Source organism: Nelusetta ayraudi, unplaced genomic scaffold (assembly GCF_046127955.1).
Source record: "Nelusetta ayraudi isolate G7.1 ecotype Tasmania unplaced genomic scaffold, CSIRO-AGI_Nayr_v1 ptg000135l, whole genome shotgun sequence".
In the NCBI taxonomy this organism is placed as follows: domain Eukaryota; kingdom Metazoa; phylum Chordata; class Actinopteri; order Tetraodontiformes; family Monacanthidae; genus Nelusetta; species Nelusetta ayraudi.
Genome location: NW_027466185.1, coordinates 10,061,640 through 10,076,672, shown reverse-complemented (window position 1 = coordinate 10,076,672; position 15,033 = coordinate 10,061,640). Strand labels below are relative to the sequence as shown.

The following is a 15,033-nucleotide window of genomic DNA, read 5'->3' as shown; positions in this document are numbered from 1 at the left end:
CAATGACGTCCGTTGCCTCCGGCACCTAAAGGTTGACACTTTAGAGGGCGGTCGAGGTCGCTCATGTTTCGTCCCAGAGCAAATGGCAAAGTTTCTAAATCCTTCATAATTCTCACAAAGCCTTTAAATATGAAAAGTCTGGCCGCTAAGACGGGGCCTGTTATGCTCTGAGCCATGGAAGCGGCAGAGCAGCAAACCAGCAAACGGCCTTCAGTCTGTCCATGATGCGAGAGAGCGACGGTGGTCCGCAGCTTAGGGAAAGGTCCAAGTTAATAAAAGAATCCAGGGATGTGAAGGACCACCCCAAACTAAATCCATCTGCTAACAAATTATTTATTATTCTCTCAGGCTCCTCTTTGTTCCTATGTTTTCTCTATGGGGCGTTTTAACTCTCCAGAAGAGACTGGAATACTTCATGGTCACTAAAGGATTGGGTTCGAACCTAGATCTTTTCCCCAAGTCCTTCCATCCATGTGGTAAAGATCCCACTGAGAGCATTTCATTCTTTCTGGCAAATGGAAGCGGACCAGATTTGTTGCCGCCAGTTTAGCGAGTTGCTGCCATCCCAATTTTAGGCTAAAAATGCTTTTTATTATAAAGTTGGCAAGTTGGTTTAAGTTTTCAAAATAAGAGTCTTGATGATCTGCAAGTTTAACACGTTTCTTGTTTTAGTCTCTACTTGCTTCTTGCTCTCTGAATGTTTTCATTGATCTCCTTCTCCTATCAAAATGGAACCAGCTTTTCTCACTGACTGTTAGGAATCGCTTTTTACATATACGTATTCATTTTCACTTTTTACAGTCAGTAAGAGCGCTGATGCATTTCTGTAAAATACTGAAGAACCTGACAGACTTTCCTGCAGCAAATCAAGTCGGTCAACCAGTCTTGACCGTCTCTGTGAACTGGTCTCCTAGAAAACTGCAGCGGACGGCAAACGTCAGGAGATCATCGTTCTGGATTCCAAGAGGAGCAACGCCATCAACATCGGCCTGACCGTGCTCCCCCCTCCCCGCACCATCAAGACGGCCATCCTCAACTTTGACGAGTACGCGCTCAACAAGGAGGGCATCGAGGTAGGTTGCACACTCAGAGGTAACGGAGAACCAAAGCGTCGACTCTCGCCAAACTCATTTGTCGACGGGTTTCCTCCCCCCGCCCTTTGTTCTCCAGAAAATCCTGACCATGATCCCCACCGAGGAGGAGAAGCAGAAGATCCAGGAGGCCCAGCTGGCAAACCCCGACGTCCCGCTGGGCTCCGCAGAGCAGTTCCTGCTCACCCTGTCTTCCATCAGTGAGCTCTCTGCCCGCCTTCAGCTCTGGGCCTTCAAGATGGACTACGAGGCGACGGAAAAGGTGACCGCCGACTGGTTGAATTTACAGTGGAACAGCCTTGCACAAAACAGTATGTTTAGCCATCTGCTTACAGCCTCCAGAGAAAGCTTTAGCATCGTGCTAAAACTGAGGCTTTGTTGGATCTTTCCACAAGCCCAACACGGAAGGCGTAAACTTATACGCAGTGTGCAAAATACCTGTCCTAATTGTTGCACTCAGGACCAGTTGGTTCTGCTTGGCAAAAAAGAAATGATATTAGACAGGATCTTAAAGACATTCTATTCACCATTTGTGACACTATTTTATTTTTTTTTATTTTTATTTTTTTTCCCTTAAAGTCTCCCTTAAATTTTTGCTTTGGGGCTTTCAGGGGGTCTCATGGGTTAACATTGACACCCCCTGTATGTCGTGCTCTGCTTACACGGCTAACACTTCCCCTTGTGACCTCACAAATAGATGATTAGAAGAACTGCACATTTTAGCGCAAAGACGAAAGGTTAGCTTTTCCCTCTACGACAGACCGGAGACACGTACAACTGAGGGGGCCCCATTCAACGCTGAACCCACGCACCGGGGGTTCGCAGGAGTAAATGTGCAGAGCACCTGCTCAAATCTCCCCGTTTGCGCAAACAACATCGGCAACACATCAACATAGCTGCGGCGTAGCGTCATCGCAGAATCTGCAGTGGCGGCGGCGGCGGCGGCGGTGGCTTCCTCCGGGACGCTGCGTGGAACGCACCCCGGGGTTCAAAGCCGAAGCCGAGAGAATGAGAAGCATGAAGCCCCCAACCCCCCCTCCTTCCTCTGACTCGTCCCTCCGTCCTGCTAATTTTATGGCTTTTTCGCAGGATGTAGCCATCTTTTATCTCTCTAATAAAGTCGTGAACCCCTGAGCGCGCAGCCGGCAGAGCTGCTTTGTTAGCGACGGGCGGCGTACCGTGCAAGCTCGCACAACACGCACAGAAAGCCACTGCACAAACACAAACGATTTTTACATAACCGGGGGCAAGTTTTTTTTGTTACGGCGGAGGCCGACGAAGGCGGAACAAATAATTAGTGGCGGCGGATGAGGTGCACCTGTTTCCCCCCCCCCCAACGACTCGTTGCCAGCTTCAGAAAACACGTGCTGCGTCGTCTCATCTGTGCAGGAAGTGGCGGAGCCACTGCAGGACCTGAAAGAGGGCATGGAGCAGCTGGAGAAGAACAAGACGCTGCGCTACATCCTGTCCACGCTGCTCGCCATCGGCAACTTCCTCAACAGCAGCAACGTGAGTCGCGACTTGGATTCGGGGGGCACAACCCGTTTCGTTGGGAGTGATAAAGTTCAAGCTAACGATCCCTCTGTCATCATTCGATCATGAATATCAAGAGTTACTCTAGCATCCATCCGTGTCAACACTCCCAGGCTAAAGGCTTCGACATGACGTACTTGGAGAAGGTCCCGGAAGTGAAGGACACGGTTCACAAGCAGTCGCTGCTGCATCACGCCTGCGCCGTTGTGGTGGAGAACTTCCCTCAGAGCACCGACCTCTACTCTGAGATCGGAGCCATCACGCGATCAGCAAAGGTTCATTACCTTTTGCCCTAAACGATTTAAGAATATTTTTTTTCAAAAAAGAAATCAAAGTGAGAATCCTAGATTGACTATTGTGATGTATCGCCGTCCCCTCAGGTGGACTTCGACCAGCTGCAGGAGAACCTGTGTCAGATGGAGCGGCGCTGCAAGGCCTCGTGGGACCACCTGAAGGTGATCGCCAAGCATGAGATGAAGCCCCAGCTCAAGCAGAAGATGTCGGACTTCCTCAAGGACTGCGCCGAGAGGATCATCATCCTGAAGATTGTGCACCGCAGGATCATCAACAGGTGGCCTTGACGCATCGCAATTTTTTTTTTCAGCTCCTGTTTAATCTCAGTCCCTCGCAAGATTTTATATTATTTTATAAAACAAAAATCTGAATCAAATTCAGACGTTCTGCCCTAAAACAAGAGTGACCTGGAATGCTCCTACTGTTCCCCTCAGGTTCCATTCTTTCCTGTTGTTCCTTGGGCACCCGGCCTACAGCGTGAGGGAGATCAGCGTCCACAGGTTCAGCAAAATCCTCAGCGAGTTCGCCCTGGAGTACCGGACCACCCGGGACCGCGTGCTGCAGCAGAAGCAGAAGCGAGCCGACCACCGCGAGCGCAACAAGACCCGCGGCAAGATGATCATGGACGTCACTGCCCCTGTGAGCCGTGCACGCACGCACACACACACACACACGCACACACGCTCACACGCATTTAGAGTTGTCGCTCTTCTATTTTTTCTAATTTGAAGTCAAGTTCTATTTCTGTCCTTTCGTCTTCCTTGAGCCGCTCCCTGACTTTCGGTCTTTCTCTCTGCTGTAGTCTGATGATGAAGAGGAGATGGAGGTATCAGCGTGTGCTTTGTGTCTGCATGCGTGTGCGTTTCAGTCAGAGTTTGCATGAAAGCGTTCACTGCTTCGCACTTTCCCTTTTCACTGATTTTAACAACCGCATGTCTTATTGGATAACATCATGGATGTATCATAAAAAACTGAATGGCGGACTGGCAATATGGCGGCGGGTTGGGCCGATATTTCCCAGTGGCCACTCAAGGTACTGCAGCAAAAAAAATCCCATGGGCCCAAAAAGCACTTACCCCATTGACTGCAATACACCGCAACACCTATAAAACAGCTGACAGGACGGCTGTTTAAAAAATGATGAAAGCCAGAAAATCACCAGAAAGAAGTTTATCCCCAGCGTGACGTCACAATGTCATACATGTTGTGTCTCAGCTCGTTCTGATTGGCTGCATCCTCTGTGTCCAGGTGTCCTCCCATTGATGCTGCAGATTATTAAAAAAAAATCATCCCCAAAAAAATGCTGAATTCTTTCCGTTACCATCCCGTCTCTCCTCTTCAGGGCGGTCGGCACGGTTCCAGCTGTAACAACAGCACCCCTAGCGGCAGCCAGGAGAATGAGCAACCTCAGGGCCTCAATCATTCTGAGGACGCCGCGGAGCACGAGAGCATGAAGGCGGTGCTGAGGACCAGCCTGGGCGGCAGCGACAGGGAGGTCAGCGGCGTGCCAGGCCTCCGGACGCGGACGAGGTCTCGGCCCGGCCGAGGAGGTGAGTGAGGCGGGAAGGAATAGCAAGAGTAAAAAAAAATCACTGCGATAAGAATCAAATTTCAAAATAAATCTCTTTAGGTCGCAGCATGCAGGCGAGGACGCCGCCCGTGGAGGACGCTCAGACCTGCGGGGACGACGCGGCGGACGAGATCATGGAGCGTATAGTGAGGTCGGCCACTCAAAGCCCGGGGACCAGAGCCCAGCCTCGGGAGAGGAGGAGATCCAGGGCCAACCGCAAGTCATGTATGTCGAGCAAATACGGGATGCTAAAGGAAGGAAAAATGTAGAACTTAATGAATCAACCCATTACTGAAAGAACATATCAGTGAAAATGCAGCCCGTGTTGGCGCTAACCTGGAAATGATCTTGGGATAGACGAAAGAAAAACAAAGCAGGGGCCTGACAAAACCAAAACAAGCTGAATTGTGAAGTATCCAGGCTCAAAAAGAGAAAGGATTTTGAACAAGTCTCCAGATATTTTAAAAGTATATGAAAATTTGGTTCAACACGAAGGATTCTAAGCTTGAATGTCCTTAACTTCATTAGCTGTGTTTCCATTACTCCTAGAATTGTGCAAAGCCTAAATATTGCAATAAAAAATTGGTAATAGAAACACCTAAACTCTGACAAAAAGAAAATCTCAAATATGGCTAAAAGGTTTTTTCTCTCTCATAAGGTGTTTTTTCAGACGTACCGATAGAGAGGTATATCGCAAAAGTGTCATGGAAACACTTTTTCGCATTTACGTGTCACCGAAAGTGACATAAGGGGTCACGTGACCAGTTCGCTTTATGTTTGGACGGAGGAGTAAACAGAATATTTTTTAGAAGTAATCAAAGAGAAAAATATAACAACCATTCTTGACAGCAAACGAATGTAAACAAACAAAGGCAAACATAATTATCGTAAAATCTCTTCCGAATTACGGTTTATGCGTTTCACGCCATTCAATGGAAAGACCTTCAAATCACAATTGTACTTTGTCGCAGTTTTAGAAGTATCACTTTATTTTTCGAAAAACTGTAATGGAAACGCTGCTATTGTCGGTTGGTCTGAATGCCTCTGACGCGACCCAACTTCTCTTCATGCAGTGAGGCGGACCCTGAGGAGCGGCTTGACCCCGGAGGAAGCTCTTGCGTTAGGTTTAGCAGACACGCCGGATGCAGAAACGTAACCGTCCGGCCTCCGCCGCTGTCGTGGAAATTCCACCCCCAGCCACCGGAGGGAGCCGTCTGTGAACCTCCTGCCTTTCGCCGCTTTTCCCGCAGAGCTTCCCTCCAGCTGCCGCGACGCCCCTTCAGCGTTGGCAGCTTTCGCCTGCTGTGTCCGAGTGACGAAGCTGCAATATAAGAAAAGTGTTTTGTTTTTTTTGTTGTTTTTTGCTTTTTTCAGGGACGACAATATACAAAGACTGATGTGTCCCACTCGGGGATGAAAAGAAAAATTCTGTTGAAAACTTGTTTTGTTTTTTTAAGATTTATCTAAACATGTATTTCAATCCAAAGGGATTTTTTTTTTTTGCTGTGATGTCACTTTTTTTTTGCAACATTAACTGTGAATTTTGATTTTTGACTGTCGACGGCTATTCCAGCTTCAAAGAACTGGAAGCGATCAGCGCAAAGAGGCTGACTAAGAATTAAGATGTGTTTGCTTATGAAGCTTCTCTCTCGAGAAGTGTGCTCGTCTCGAGCAGGAGCCAGAAAGGCTTTTCAACTGTTGTGCCTTTCAAGAGGGGACAGCGCCGCATCGGCCGCCTCTTCCCCTCGACGCGCCTCCTTCCTCTCAGACAAGCGACAACGCTAACGAACGTTTTATTTCTCCATCTTTGGCAGAGCTGTTCTCATTATTTAAGCGCAAAGTTTGGAAAATTGCACCTTACTCAACTTCAACTAGTTTCTCACAATGAAGCACACGACTGATTCAAGAGAGAAGCTGTTTGTAAAGTGTACAAAGACGAAAGGTTCAAAACATTTTTTATTAAAATGATCATTTTAATAATAATCTATTTTGAAGGACATGCAGACGTCTCTGCATCAAAAGTGTGTAAATGCTCTTTTCAGCTGCGAGGTACTGAGTACTTAAGTACGGCAGTGTGCATGTGTTGTGCGGTTCATTCGGTGTATTGTTTTTGTAAGTTCTGTAGAAACGTGTAATATAGTTTGACAACAAAAATGATGCAAAGAGGCTTTTGTTTAAATTTTCTAACTGAATAAAGAGGACGTGTTTGAGACCCAACATGCTTTAAGAAGAGGAGCAGTGGCTGGACATTTGGGTTTTTTGGCGCTTCAGGCTCGTTGCACTTGTTTTTAACTTGAAAAGGTTGTGAATATGTTTTTGAAGTCCCGGCTGAACTTTTCCCGCCCCTCTTCCTTTACATTGACTGGGAGATTTTACTGCACATAAAACCATGGTAACATTTACTTTAACTTGAACTTGTGGTGTATACATTATCTGCAATAAAAAAAAGTACTCAAACGGGAGATGTGTTTGTCTTTTCCTTTTCTTTCCACGTTTTCTGCTCTGAGCTCTGCTGTGGTAGTTCGCCAGAAGCAAAGGTTGTTCCGCCAGACGACCTTTGGATTAATGAGATGCCATAAAACACGCAGCTGCCTGCTCAACTTTCTTTTTACAGTTTCCTTCCCGAGTCTTTAACCCTCAGCCTTTGTCAGCGCCACCCGAGTCTATGGCCAAGTCCATGAGCCTGCTGTGGGGGTCCGGATCCCCTCCCTGCTGGCGGGTGATGATCACGCTGGAGGAGAAGAAGCTGCAGGGCTACAAACACAGGGTGCTCTCCTTTGAGAAAGGAGAGCACTAGTCTCAGGAAGTCCTGGAGATCAATCCGCGAGGGCAGGTGCGTGTGGCATTTACAGCGAACAAGGTTTAGTCATATCAATCAATCAATAATTTAACCAGATAAAAAGACTCATTGAGAGTAAAATCTCTTTTTTAAGAGCGACCTGGCTGAGAGGGCAGCAAAAACAAATTACAGCAATACATACAACAACAACAAAACAACAGCAGTCGCACACTATAGTTAGGAACACAAATTACTTACAACATTAACACATTTAGTCAACTGTTACATGACACCACGTGTCAAGGACTCATTTTCAAACTAGGGTGTATTTGTTTCCAAAAATAATAATTCTAAAAAAGTGAAAGCATCACTGCTATGCAAAAAAAGAAGACACAATTATTTTGTTCAATATTCTGAAATGTTGCATTTTTCCAACTAAGAAAAAAATAATCCCAACCCCTTCACACCAGCTCCCTGCCTTCAAGCACGGAAACATCATACTCAATGAGTCTGTTGCTGTGTGCTTGTACCTAGAGGTATGCCATGTGCAAAGTGTCTCTTACCACTCCAAAGGCTTTGAGAAGGATGAGAGTGCTTTTGTTCTTGTGGCAGAACCAGTTCAAGTCCCAGGGCATCAAGCTGATCCCAGACAGCCCGGCACAACAAGCCCTGGTGTACCAACGCATGATGGAGGGACTCGCCCTCACAGACAAACTGAGTAATACAAAATGCCCACACATGCAGGATGGAGAAACTCAACTGCCTCTTCAGTAACAATGGGCTTTTCCCTGTTCTTACAGTTTCAGTCATCTACTATGAACGGTTGGTACCCGAAGAGGAGCGGCACGAGTCTGCTGTGAAGAGGAGCAGGGAGGCCCTGGCCTCTGAGCTTCACCTCTGGGAGGGCTACATGCAGAAGGTATAGTGCACGTGCAAACACACACACACACACACACACACACACACACACACACACACACACACACACACACACACACACACACGGAAACAAGTAAGGAACACTGACGGGAGGATGTGTTTGCTCTCCGTGTCAAGGTGGCTGCAGGCTCCTACCTGGCGGGGCCTTTCTCCATGGCCGATGTGATCGTCTTTCCCAACGTTGCTTTTGCCTTTCGCTTCGGGTGAGCGTCTGTGTGCTGTGAAGAGTTCACGCACCATGATCTCATACTCGTTGTTTCCCCTCCGTCAGGCTTTCTGCTGGCCGTTACCCCAGGATGGCCAAATATTACAGCCTGCTGAAGGACAGAGCCAGCATCAAAGCCAGCAGGCCTCCTCACTGGCTGGCTGGTCCGCAGGGGTACGATGCTTTGAAGGACCTCTGAACTGGTTGTTCTTCTCCGTTTAGGATTGTTTCTTCGATTTTGACCAGTAAACGTGTTTCAAAACTGTGGGTTTATTTTTTATCAGATCGATCAAAAGGCCAGGAGTTTTTATGTTTTTTCACTAAGTCACTCTTGACTAAGTCAGTAAGAGTTCACACGTTCTGTCAAAAGCAGGCAGCGCAAAAATGACTGAAAATGTTCCATTTTTATAGATATGCAATTGTCTGTTTTTTCCCCCCAATTAATTTGTTTGTTTGGTTTTAAAGGTCACCTATTATACTGATTTTTGGGCTCTTGTATTTGATATCTGGCCCCTCCAGAGCAGCAACGCACGATTTTCCACGCTGAAAGCTTTTTAGATTTGCGTATCTTGCGGCTTGTTTCCTCGTATTTACTGCGTCCCGGAAAACGCTCTGTTGCACTCCACCCCAGCCTTGCCGGTACACGCCCCCGCCCGGGGTCACACTCTTCGTCGCTGCTGAGCCTCACTTCCTCAGTTTGCCAGTGCGGGAGTGAAAAGGAAACGGCCAACCTTTACGAAACAGGCACAATTTAAACACTTCGTGAAGGCTTCACCCTTTAGCCGCTGTTTACCGGCTAATCCAGCTTCGTACGGACCCAGAGCGGGCTGAGTTACGGCCGCAAGGCGGACCGAAGGTCCCTGGACGTTTTTTGTGCCTTCCGTGTCCCCGGAAATATATTTTACTTTGTGTACTGACCTTGTTTTTGTTTTGTATTTTTGCGAGACATCTTAATAGGGCTTAGAATGATTTGGTTTCATACTGTTGACTTGTATCAAAACACTGTCCGAGCAGAGAAAATATGTACGCTGAAACGATCACTTCAGTCATAGAGTCGTTTATTATTAGACAAGAATATCTGCACAACTTAAGTCCACACCAAGCACAGAGCATTAAGAGCTCTATACAAGCGATGTTACCATGCTGGCAGCGTGAACATCGCTATAAGGAGCGAAACTTGCCAGTCAAAATCACTGCCTCTTCAGTTTCGCTGCCAGCGAACACAACACACATAACAAGCCGAGCACGGAGTTAGCGGTGGTGGCTAACAGTTCATCAACACAATTCAGCGGTTGTACGTTGCAAGTAGTCTTAAAACTAATGTTGCTTGAGGTCACAATACACTCACAAATACATGTTTTCAAATATTGCCGTGGCTGACTATTCTCTCGTCGTCCACCAGGGGGCCGAGTCGAGCTCGTCTCACTCCCGCTGCCGGACGAGAGGGGTCTGGCTGCAGACCGGTGTTCCATCGCATCCGCATTAGGCTGAACAAACCTCCAACATTTTCTCTGTTCGTTCCACTCCGACGGTTGTGGTCCTTGGTGCTTCGGTAGTCGCTCGGTATTTTTTATTTTATATTTTTTAATTTCCCTGACACCGAAAAAACATTTTCTTGGAGCAGCGCATTGCGGAATCACTTCCGGGGCAGAGCGGGGGAGGGCGGAACCAGTCCGAGAGGGTGCCGGAGCCTGGCCATGAAAGGAGCTCCGGCACACAATGACTTCATTCCGTGCCCAGTGTTGAAAAAATCTCAGAGAACAGAGCGTTTAGAACCATGCCCAACAATTTGCAGGGCTCACGTCCAAACACATGAACGTCATTATTTGACGATATCGAGATCGTTTGACGATAGAGTTCAACATTGTAACAGTTTTTAAAGCTCAGAAAAGTGGAAAAGCATCATAGGTGCCCTTTAAGAATTCTTGTATGATTTGGGACGGCGCAATACCACAACCAAGCCAGTAGATGGAAACGTAGAGCTTTTATCAGGCTTTATACCTCCAGTTCGTGAACTTTCTGTGAGGACAAGCGCTTCTATTCCTGAGAGGCCAAGCCCGTGGTGTCCCTATTTGCTCTCTTGGTCGGTGCTCGCTGTCTTCGCAATCCAAAAAGAATTAGCATGGCCAAGGACATGACTCTGCTGTGGGGCTCCGGCTCTCCTCCGTGCTGGAGGGTGATGATCGCGCTGGAGGAGAAGAACCTGCAGGGCTACAACCAGAAGCTGCTCTCCTTCGACAAAGCGGAGCACAAGTCGCAGGAAGTGCTGACCCTGAATCCCCGAGGGCAGGTAGGATGCGGCCTGGGTTGAGTGTGACTGCAGCAGCGCCAGACGGAGCCAGACAAACAGTCAGATGACCTGCGAGCCACCCCGCTGCACAAACCATCCGCCGTTAGCATTAGCAGGGCCTCGAGCGCAAAGGAGATTTTTAGAGGCTGAGCCAGAGCGGCACACTAAATGGGCAGTAACTCATGAAATGTTGATGCTCAATGACGACAACAGTGTCGCTGTCTCCGCTGGAAATAATGTGTAGGACTTGTAAATGTTCTTTTTAAACTTGGTGAAACAATCAGTTTGGACGTGTTGCACGGTTGTCTGATCACTTCACTGACAAAATGGAGCGTCACGCCCCGTTCGGCTCTAAATTACAGTGTCGAAATACATTTACGGTGGAACCAGAAACGCCTCTTAAGTGTTGATTGAAGAAACCGTTCATTGAATGCATACTTTTTTTTTTTTTAGCCATGCTTCCCCGGAACTAACTTTCAAGTAATTTCACAACTCGTTAATAATGTATCCACTATGCTTTACTGGCATCGCTGTGTATCCCATGAGGCTTTGCGAAGCGGCGGCTCAGCAGGTTGTTCTAATCAACACCTCCACCCCCGTCCCCTCTTATGTCATTACGTCAGACCGTAATAAACTTTCTTTAAGAATATGTCAAGCCTTTGTTTATTTGTTATTTACTTGTCGTGTAACCAAGTTCTTGCTGTGTTCTGTTTTAGCTCCCCACCTTCAAACACGGAGACGTCATCGTGAATGAATCATACGCGGCCTGTTTTTACCTTGAGGTGAGCGCGCGCCCCCAAAAGAGGTGACGCAGCACATCAACAACCGCTTTAGCTTGATGCAGTCTGACGACGACTTGTCCTCTAATGGCAGAGTCAGTTTAAGTCCCAGGGGACCAAACTGATCCCAGATGGCCAAGAAGAACAAGCACTGATGTACCAGCGCATGTTTGAAGGAGGCCCCTTCTATGAAAAGCTCAGTGAGTCCTGTGTTCATGTCTAATGATAACACTTCTTCCTTCCCCACCTAACTAAACAAAACAAGTGTCTCCCAGGCACATTGTTTCCTTCTATAGCTGTGCTATGCCACGACCAATTTAAAAATAAATAATAATAATAATACTTTTAAAAACTGTTCTGGCACTACTTTCTCTCAGGTAAGAGCTGCCAAATAACTGCCATCCTCCACCGTCGCCTTTGAAAATGCATCCTGAGGGATTTGGTCAAAGCTCAAAGCTTCCTACTGTAATTCAGAGGCTTCATTATTATTTTACCTGCAGGGGGCAACAATGCGCTAAAATGCACAAGTTGACCAAAAGAAAAACTAATAAAGAAATGGGCAAAAATTGATAGTGATCCACAGTAGGCTTGAGTATCGAAATCGGTATTTTTTGGGGTATCGACTGAGCCAGGTTGGTACTAACGGTATCGATTCACTTGAAAACGAACGATACCACGTTTCGATACCTTTGAACGCACATTCACAGAGCATGCGTAAATTACGAGGAGCTCTTGAACGCACCATCACGCTGCACCGATGGGCAAGAAAACAGACAGCATGGCCAGCCGTAAGCGTTCCAAAGTGTGCCTATATTTCACCAGCATAGATCGAGACAGCGCTCGTTGCAACCTTTGTGACAGCATTAAGAGAGCTCCCAGAGGAAAAACTTCAGATTATAAGATGCACCTCATCAAGCACAATATACATTTAAACGCAGAAGACTGTGATGTGTTTGACAGTTTGAGGATGAACCCCGCCTCCTCTCAGTCTTCAACTGAGGACGACTCTGCAAGTGTTTGTGCTTCAACATCGTCAGGTAACTAACATTATTTAATTTGCTAACGTGAGCATTCTCTTTGTTAGATAGTAACCACTTACCAGCATTAGCTAGTTCATTCCAAACGGGGCTACTGTAGTTATGCTCCTAAGCATGACAAGCTAAGCTGCTGGCTGGGATAGCTTAGCTTTAGCTTTAGCTTAGGTTGCTCGGAGCCCCGTTTAGAAAGGGGAGCTAAACATAACTATCAATGTTGTAATACATTTTCACCAGCTCTTGTGTTGTTCATTATTACAAACTAGGGTCATCTTAATTCATACTTTTCAACACTATGACTCCTGCTTCCATTTCTAGGTCACCGTAACGTCAAACAGTCGGAGACACCATTCACTTTGGCCAAGAAGGCAGCTCTCCCTCAGCAGAAAACGAACGAGTGCCACAGAGCAGTCACTGCGTTTGTTGTGAAGGGGGTGTTGCCCTTTTCTACTGTGGAGGCTCCATGGTTCAGGTAAATTATTCGTGCATGAATTAAATGAGCGATTTGTGTGATTAATATGAAGTAAAAATAAATCTGTTCTTAATAAAGAACTGTTGAAATGAAGAAGTTTTGACTTGTTTTCACTTATTCTTTCAACTTAAAAAAAAAAAGTATCGAAATAGGTATCGTTTGGTACCGAGTATCGATTCCCAGGTATCGAAAAAAGTATTGTATCGATTCAAAGGTGAAGGGTACCCAACCCTAATCCACAGTCAAGATGAGCTAATTCTTTATCTTTATGCAGCTCTTATCAAGTGTCATGTGCCGGTACATATTTTTTTTTTTAAAAAGTGTTATTTACAACACAAGTCAAAGTACCGGTAGTTGTCTTCTGTTTAAACCTTTACATTCCGTCAAATGTGAAGGCAAATTGACTGAACATGACTGCTTTAGTTTTGCAAACACAGGCTGGAGTGTTTGCATCTGTTTTGTAAAAATTTCCAAGACTTAATTGTGAGTTTAAGCAGGTTTTAATGGAGTAATTGGCAAATTAAACCTCAGTTTTCCAACCTGCTGCAATGAGATAAGATGTCATGTCCTGTCGCAGTGTCCTTGTTGACTGCATTGTGAGCAGATAGGAAGTGGGGAGTGGGTGTGTGGAGATTAGCACACTCTCTGCTGAATGCAGAGTTATGTCTGGCTTAGTCAAACAAAAACATGGACCCCACCCTCCCAAAGCTGGGATTTAGCCAATGATTAAAATAAGCGATTGTAATTGCTCTGTGTTATTGAAATGCACTGGATATTTAATGGGGGGAAAGTGTACTGCAGGATTATACAAAAGGCATGTTGCAGTAATGCATAGGGTCAAGGCAACCAACCAGACCTGAGTGATAATTTCCTTTAACTTTTTTTCATTTAGAAAAAAAAAATCACTTTAGTATCAAGCTTGCTGTGCAGAAGAGCAAAGAGATCAGTCACACAGTGCAGCCGTCATATTCTGAATATGTGATGTGTGTTTCTGTTGGTTTTTTTTTAAGATGCCGTGATCTACTATGATTGGTTTATCCCTGAAGCGGAGAGGCACGACTCGGCTCTACAAAGGAACAAGGAAGCTCTCGCCACTGAGCTGAGACTGTGGGAGGGCTACCTAGAGAAGGTTGCGTTTATGCAGTTAACATGCAAGTCCTGCACCCGCATGTTTTTATTTTAATTCCCATTTCTCTTTCAAGCTGGGACCAAACTCTTGCCTGGCAGGGCAGTCCTTCTCCCTGGCGGACGTGACCGTGTTCCCAACTGTTGGCACTCTCTTTCGATTTGGGTGAGAGCGACGCATCTCATTTATTCTCTCCAGATACCACAGAAACAAATGATTTGTTCACCTCTAATATGGCCTCCTTTTGTGTTTTGCAGCTTGTCTGCAGAGCGCTACCCTAAACTGGGGCAGTATTATAATATGCTGAAGGATCGGCCCAGCATCAAAGCCAGCTGGCCTCCTCATTGGTTGGAGAATCTGACGGGACAGGACACACTCAAAGACATCTGAAGTCCTCGTCAACTTTGCTTTCTTGATAAAGCTCCAGTGCTACAAAAAACTAAAGGCTTTCACATGTTGTTGTTTGTTCGTGAAAATATTTTCCTAAAGACTGTGCAGTCTGCAGAGTCAGTCTCTCATTTGAATGAATTCCACTTTCTCCCACTTAGCCTGGAGGTCAGAGTTAATTACAGGACATTATCAGCTCAAATGTACTTCGAGCCGATTGGTAAATGTTGGATTTTTTTCATTGCTGATTTCAAAGAGGTCAAAGTTAAGTTTGCAAGTTAAAGTTCTACCCAACCCAACAATCATAACAAATAAGTTTGACCTAAATATATCATTGCAGCTGTTGTCAGATGTGGTTCATTACTTTTTAGTTCAGCAAATAAAAGTAGGCATATCTTCAACCTTTGCCTCTATTGGTTAAATGGCTTTCTTCCTTTGCCAAAACGCTGATGAAATGCCTTGTCTCCTTTGCATTTAGTGCCCTTTGCACAAATATGTAACAGAGAGGATATTTACAGGAAGGTGGCAGCAAAT

The 15,033-nt window shown here is 46.1% G+C and overlaps 2 protein-coding genes, 1 long non-coding RNA gene and 1 pseudogene across 6 annotated transcripts in view; all 4 read left to right on the top strand.

The window, feature by feature from the left end:
• fhod3a (formin homology 2 domain containing 3a) overlaps positions 1–6,346 on the top strand; it is a 57,250-nt gene extending 50,904 nt beyond the window's left edge. For 3 of the 4 annotated variants that reach the window (XM_076011314.1, XM_076011316.1, XM_076011317.1), the window contains 10 exons: positions 915–1,073; positions 1,171–1,353; positions 2,481–2,600; positions 2,738–2,899; positions 3,005–3,195; positions 3,353–3,557; positions 3,721–3,744; positions 4,261–4,468; positions 4,549–4,713; positions 5,562–6,346. In XM_076011314.1, the coding sequence (XP_075867429.1) occupies positions 915–1,073; positions 1,171–1,353; positions 2,481–2,600; positions 2,738–2,899; positions 3,005–3,195; positions 3,353–3,557; positions 3,721–3,744; positions 4,261–4,468; positions 4,549–4,713; positions 5,562–5,644 (1,500 nt within the window). In that variant the 3' untranslated portion in view covers positions 5,645–6,346. The remainder of the gene's footprint in view (positions 1–914; positions 1,074–1,170; positions 1,354–2,480; positions 2,601–2,737; positions 2,900–3,004; positions 3,196–3,352; positions 3,558–3,720; positions 3,745–4,260; positions 4,469–4,548; positions 4,714–5,561) is intronic. The other variant, XM_076011315.1, reaches the window with a different exon arrangement.
• Positions 6,347–7,153: 807 nt separating this feature from the next.
• On the top strand, positions 7,154–8,684 carry LOC142877010 (glutathione S-transferase A-like; annotated as a pseudogene).
• A 1,729-nt stretch (positions 8,685–10,413) lies between these two features.
• LOC142877092 (glutathione S-transferase A-like) lies at positions 10,414–14,900 on the top strand. The gene is made up of 6 exons (XM_076011462.1): positions 10,414–10,701; positions 11,418–11,483; positions 11,575–11,680; positions 13,997–14,115; positions 14,189–14,277; positions 14,370–14,900. Exons 1-6 carry the CDS (start codon positions 10,534–10,536, stop codon positions 14,500–14,502), a joined length of 681 nt encoding a protein of 226 aa, XP_075867577.1. The 5' UTR covers positions 10,414–10,533; the 3' UTR covers positions 14,503–14,900.
• On the top strand, positions 11,687–13,295 carry LOC142877097 (uncharacterized). The gene is made up of 2 exons (XR_012923782.1): positions 11,687–12,517; positions 12,833–13,295. It is a non-coding gene; the product is annotated as an uncharacterized LOC142877097 (long non-coding RNA).
• Positions 14,901–15,033: the final 133 nt, after the last annotated feature.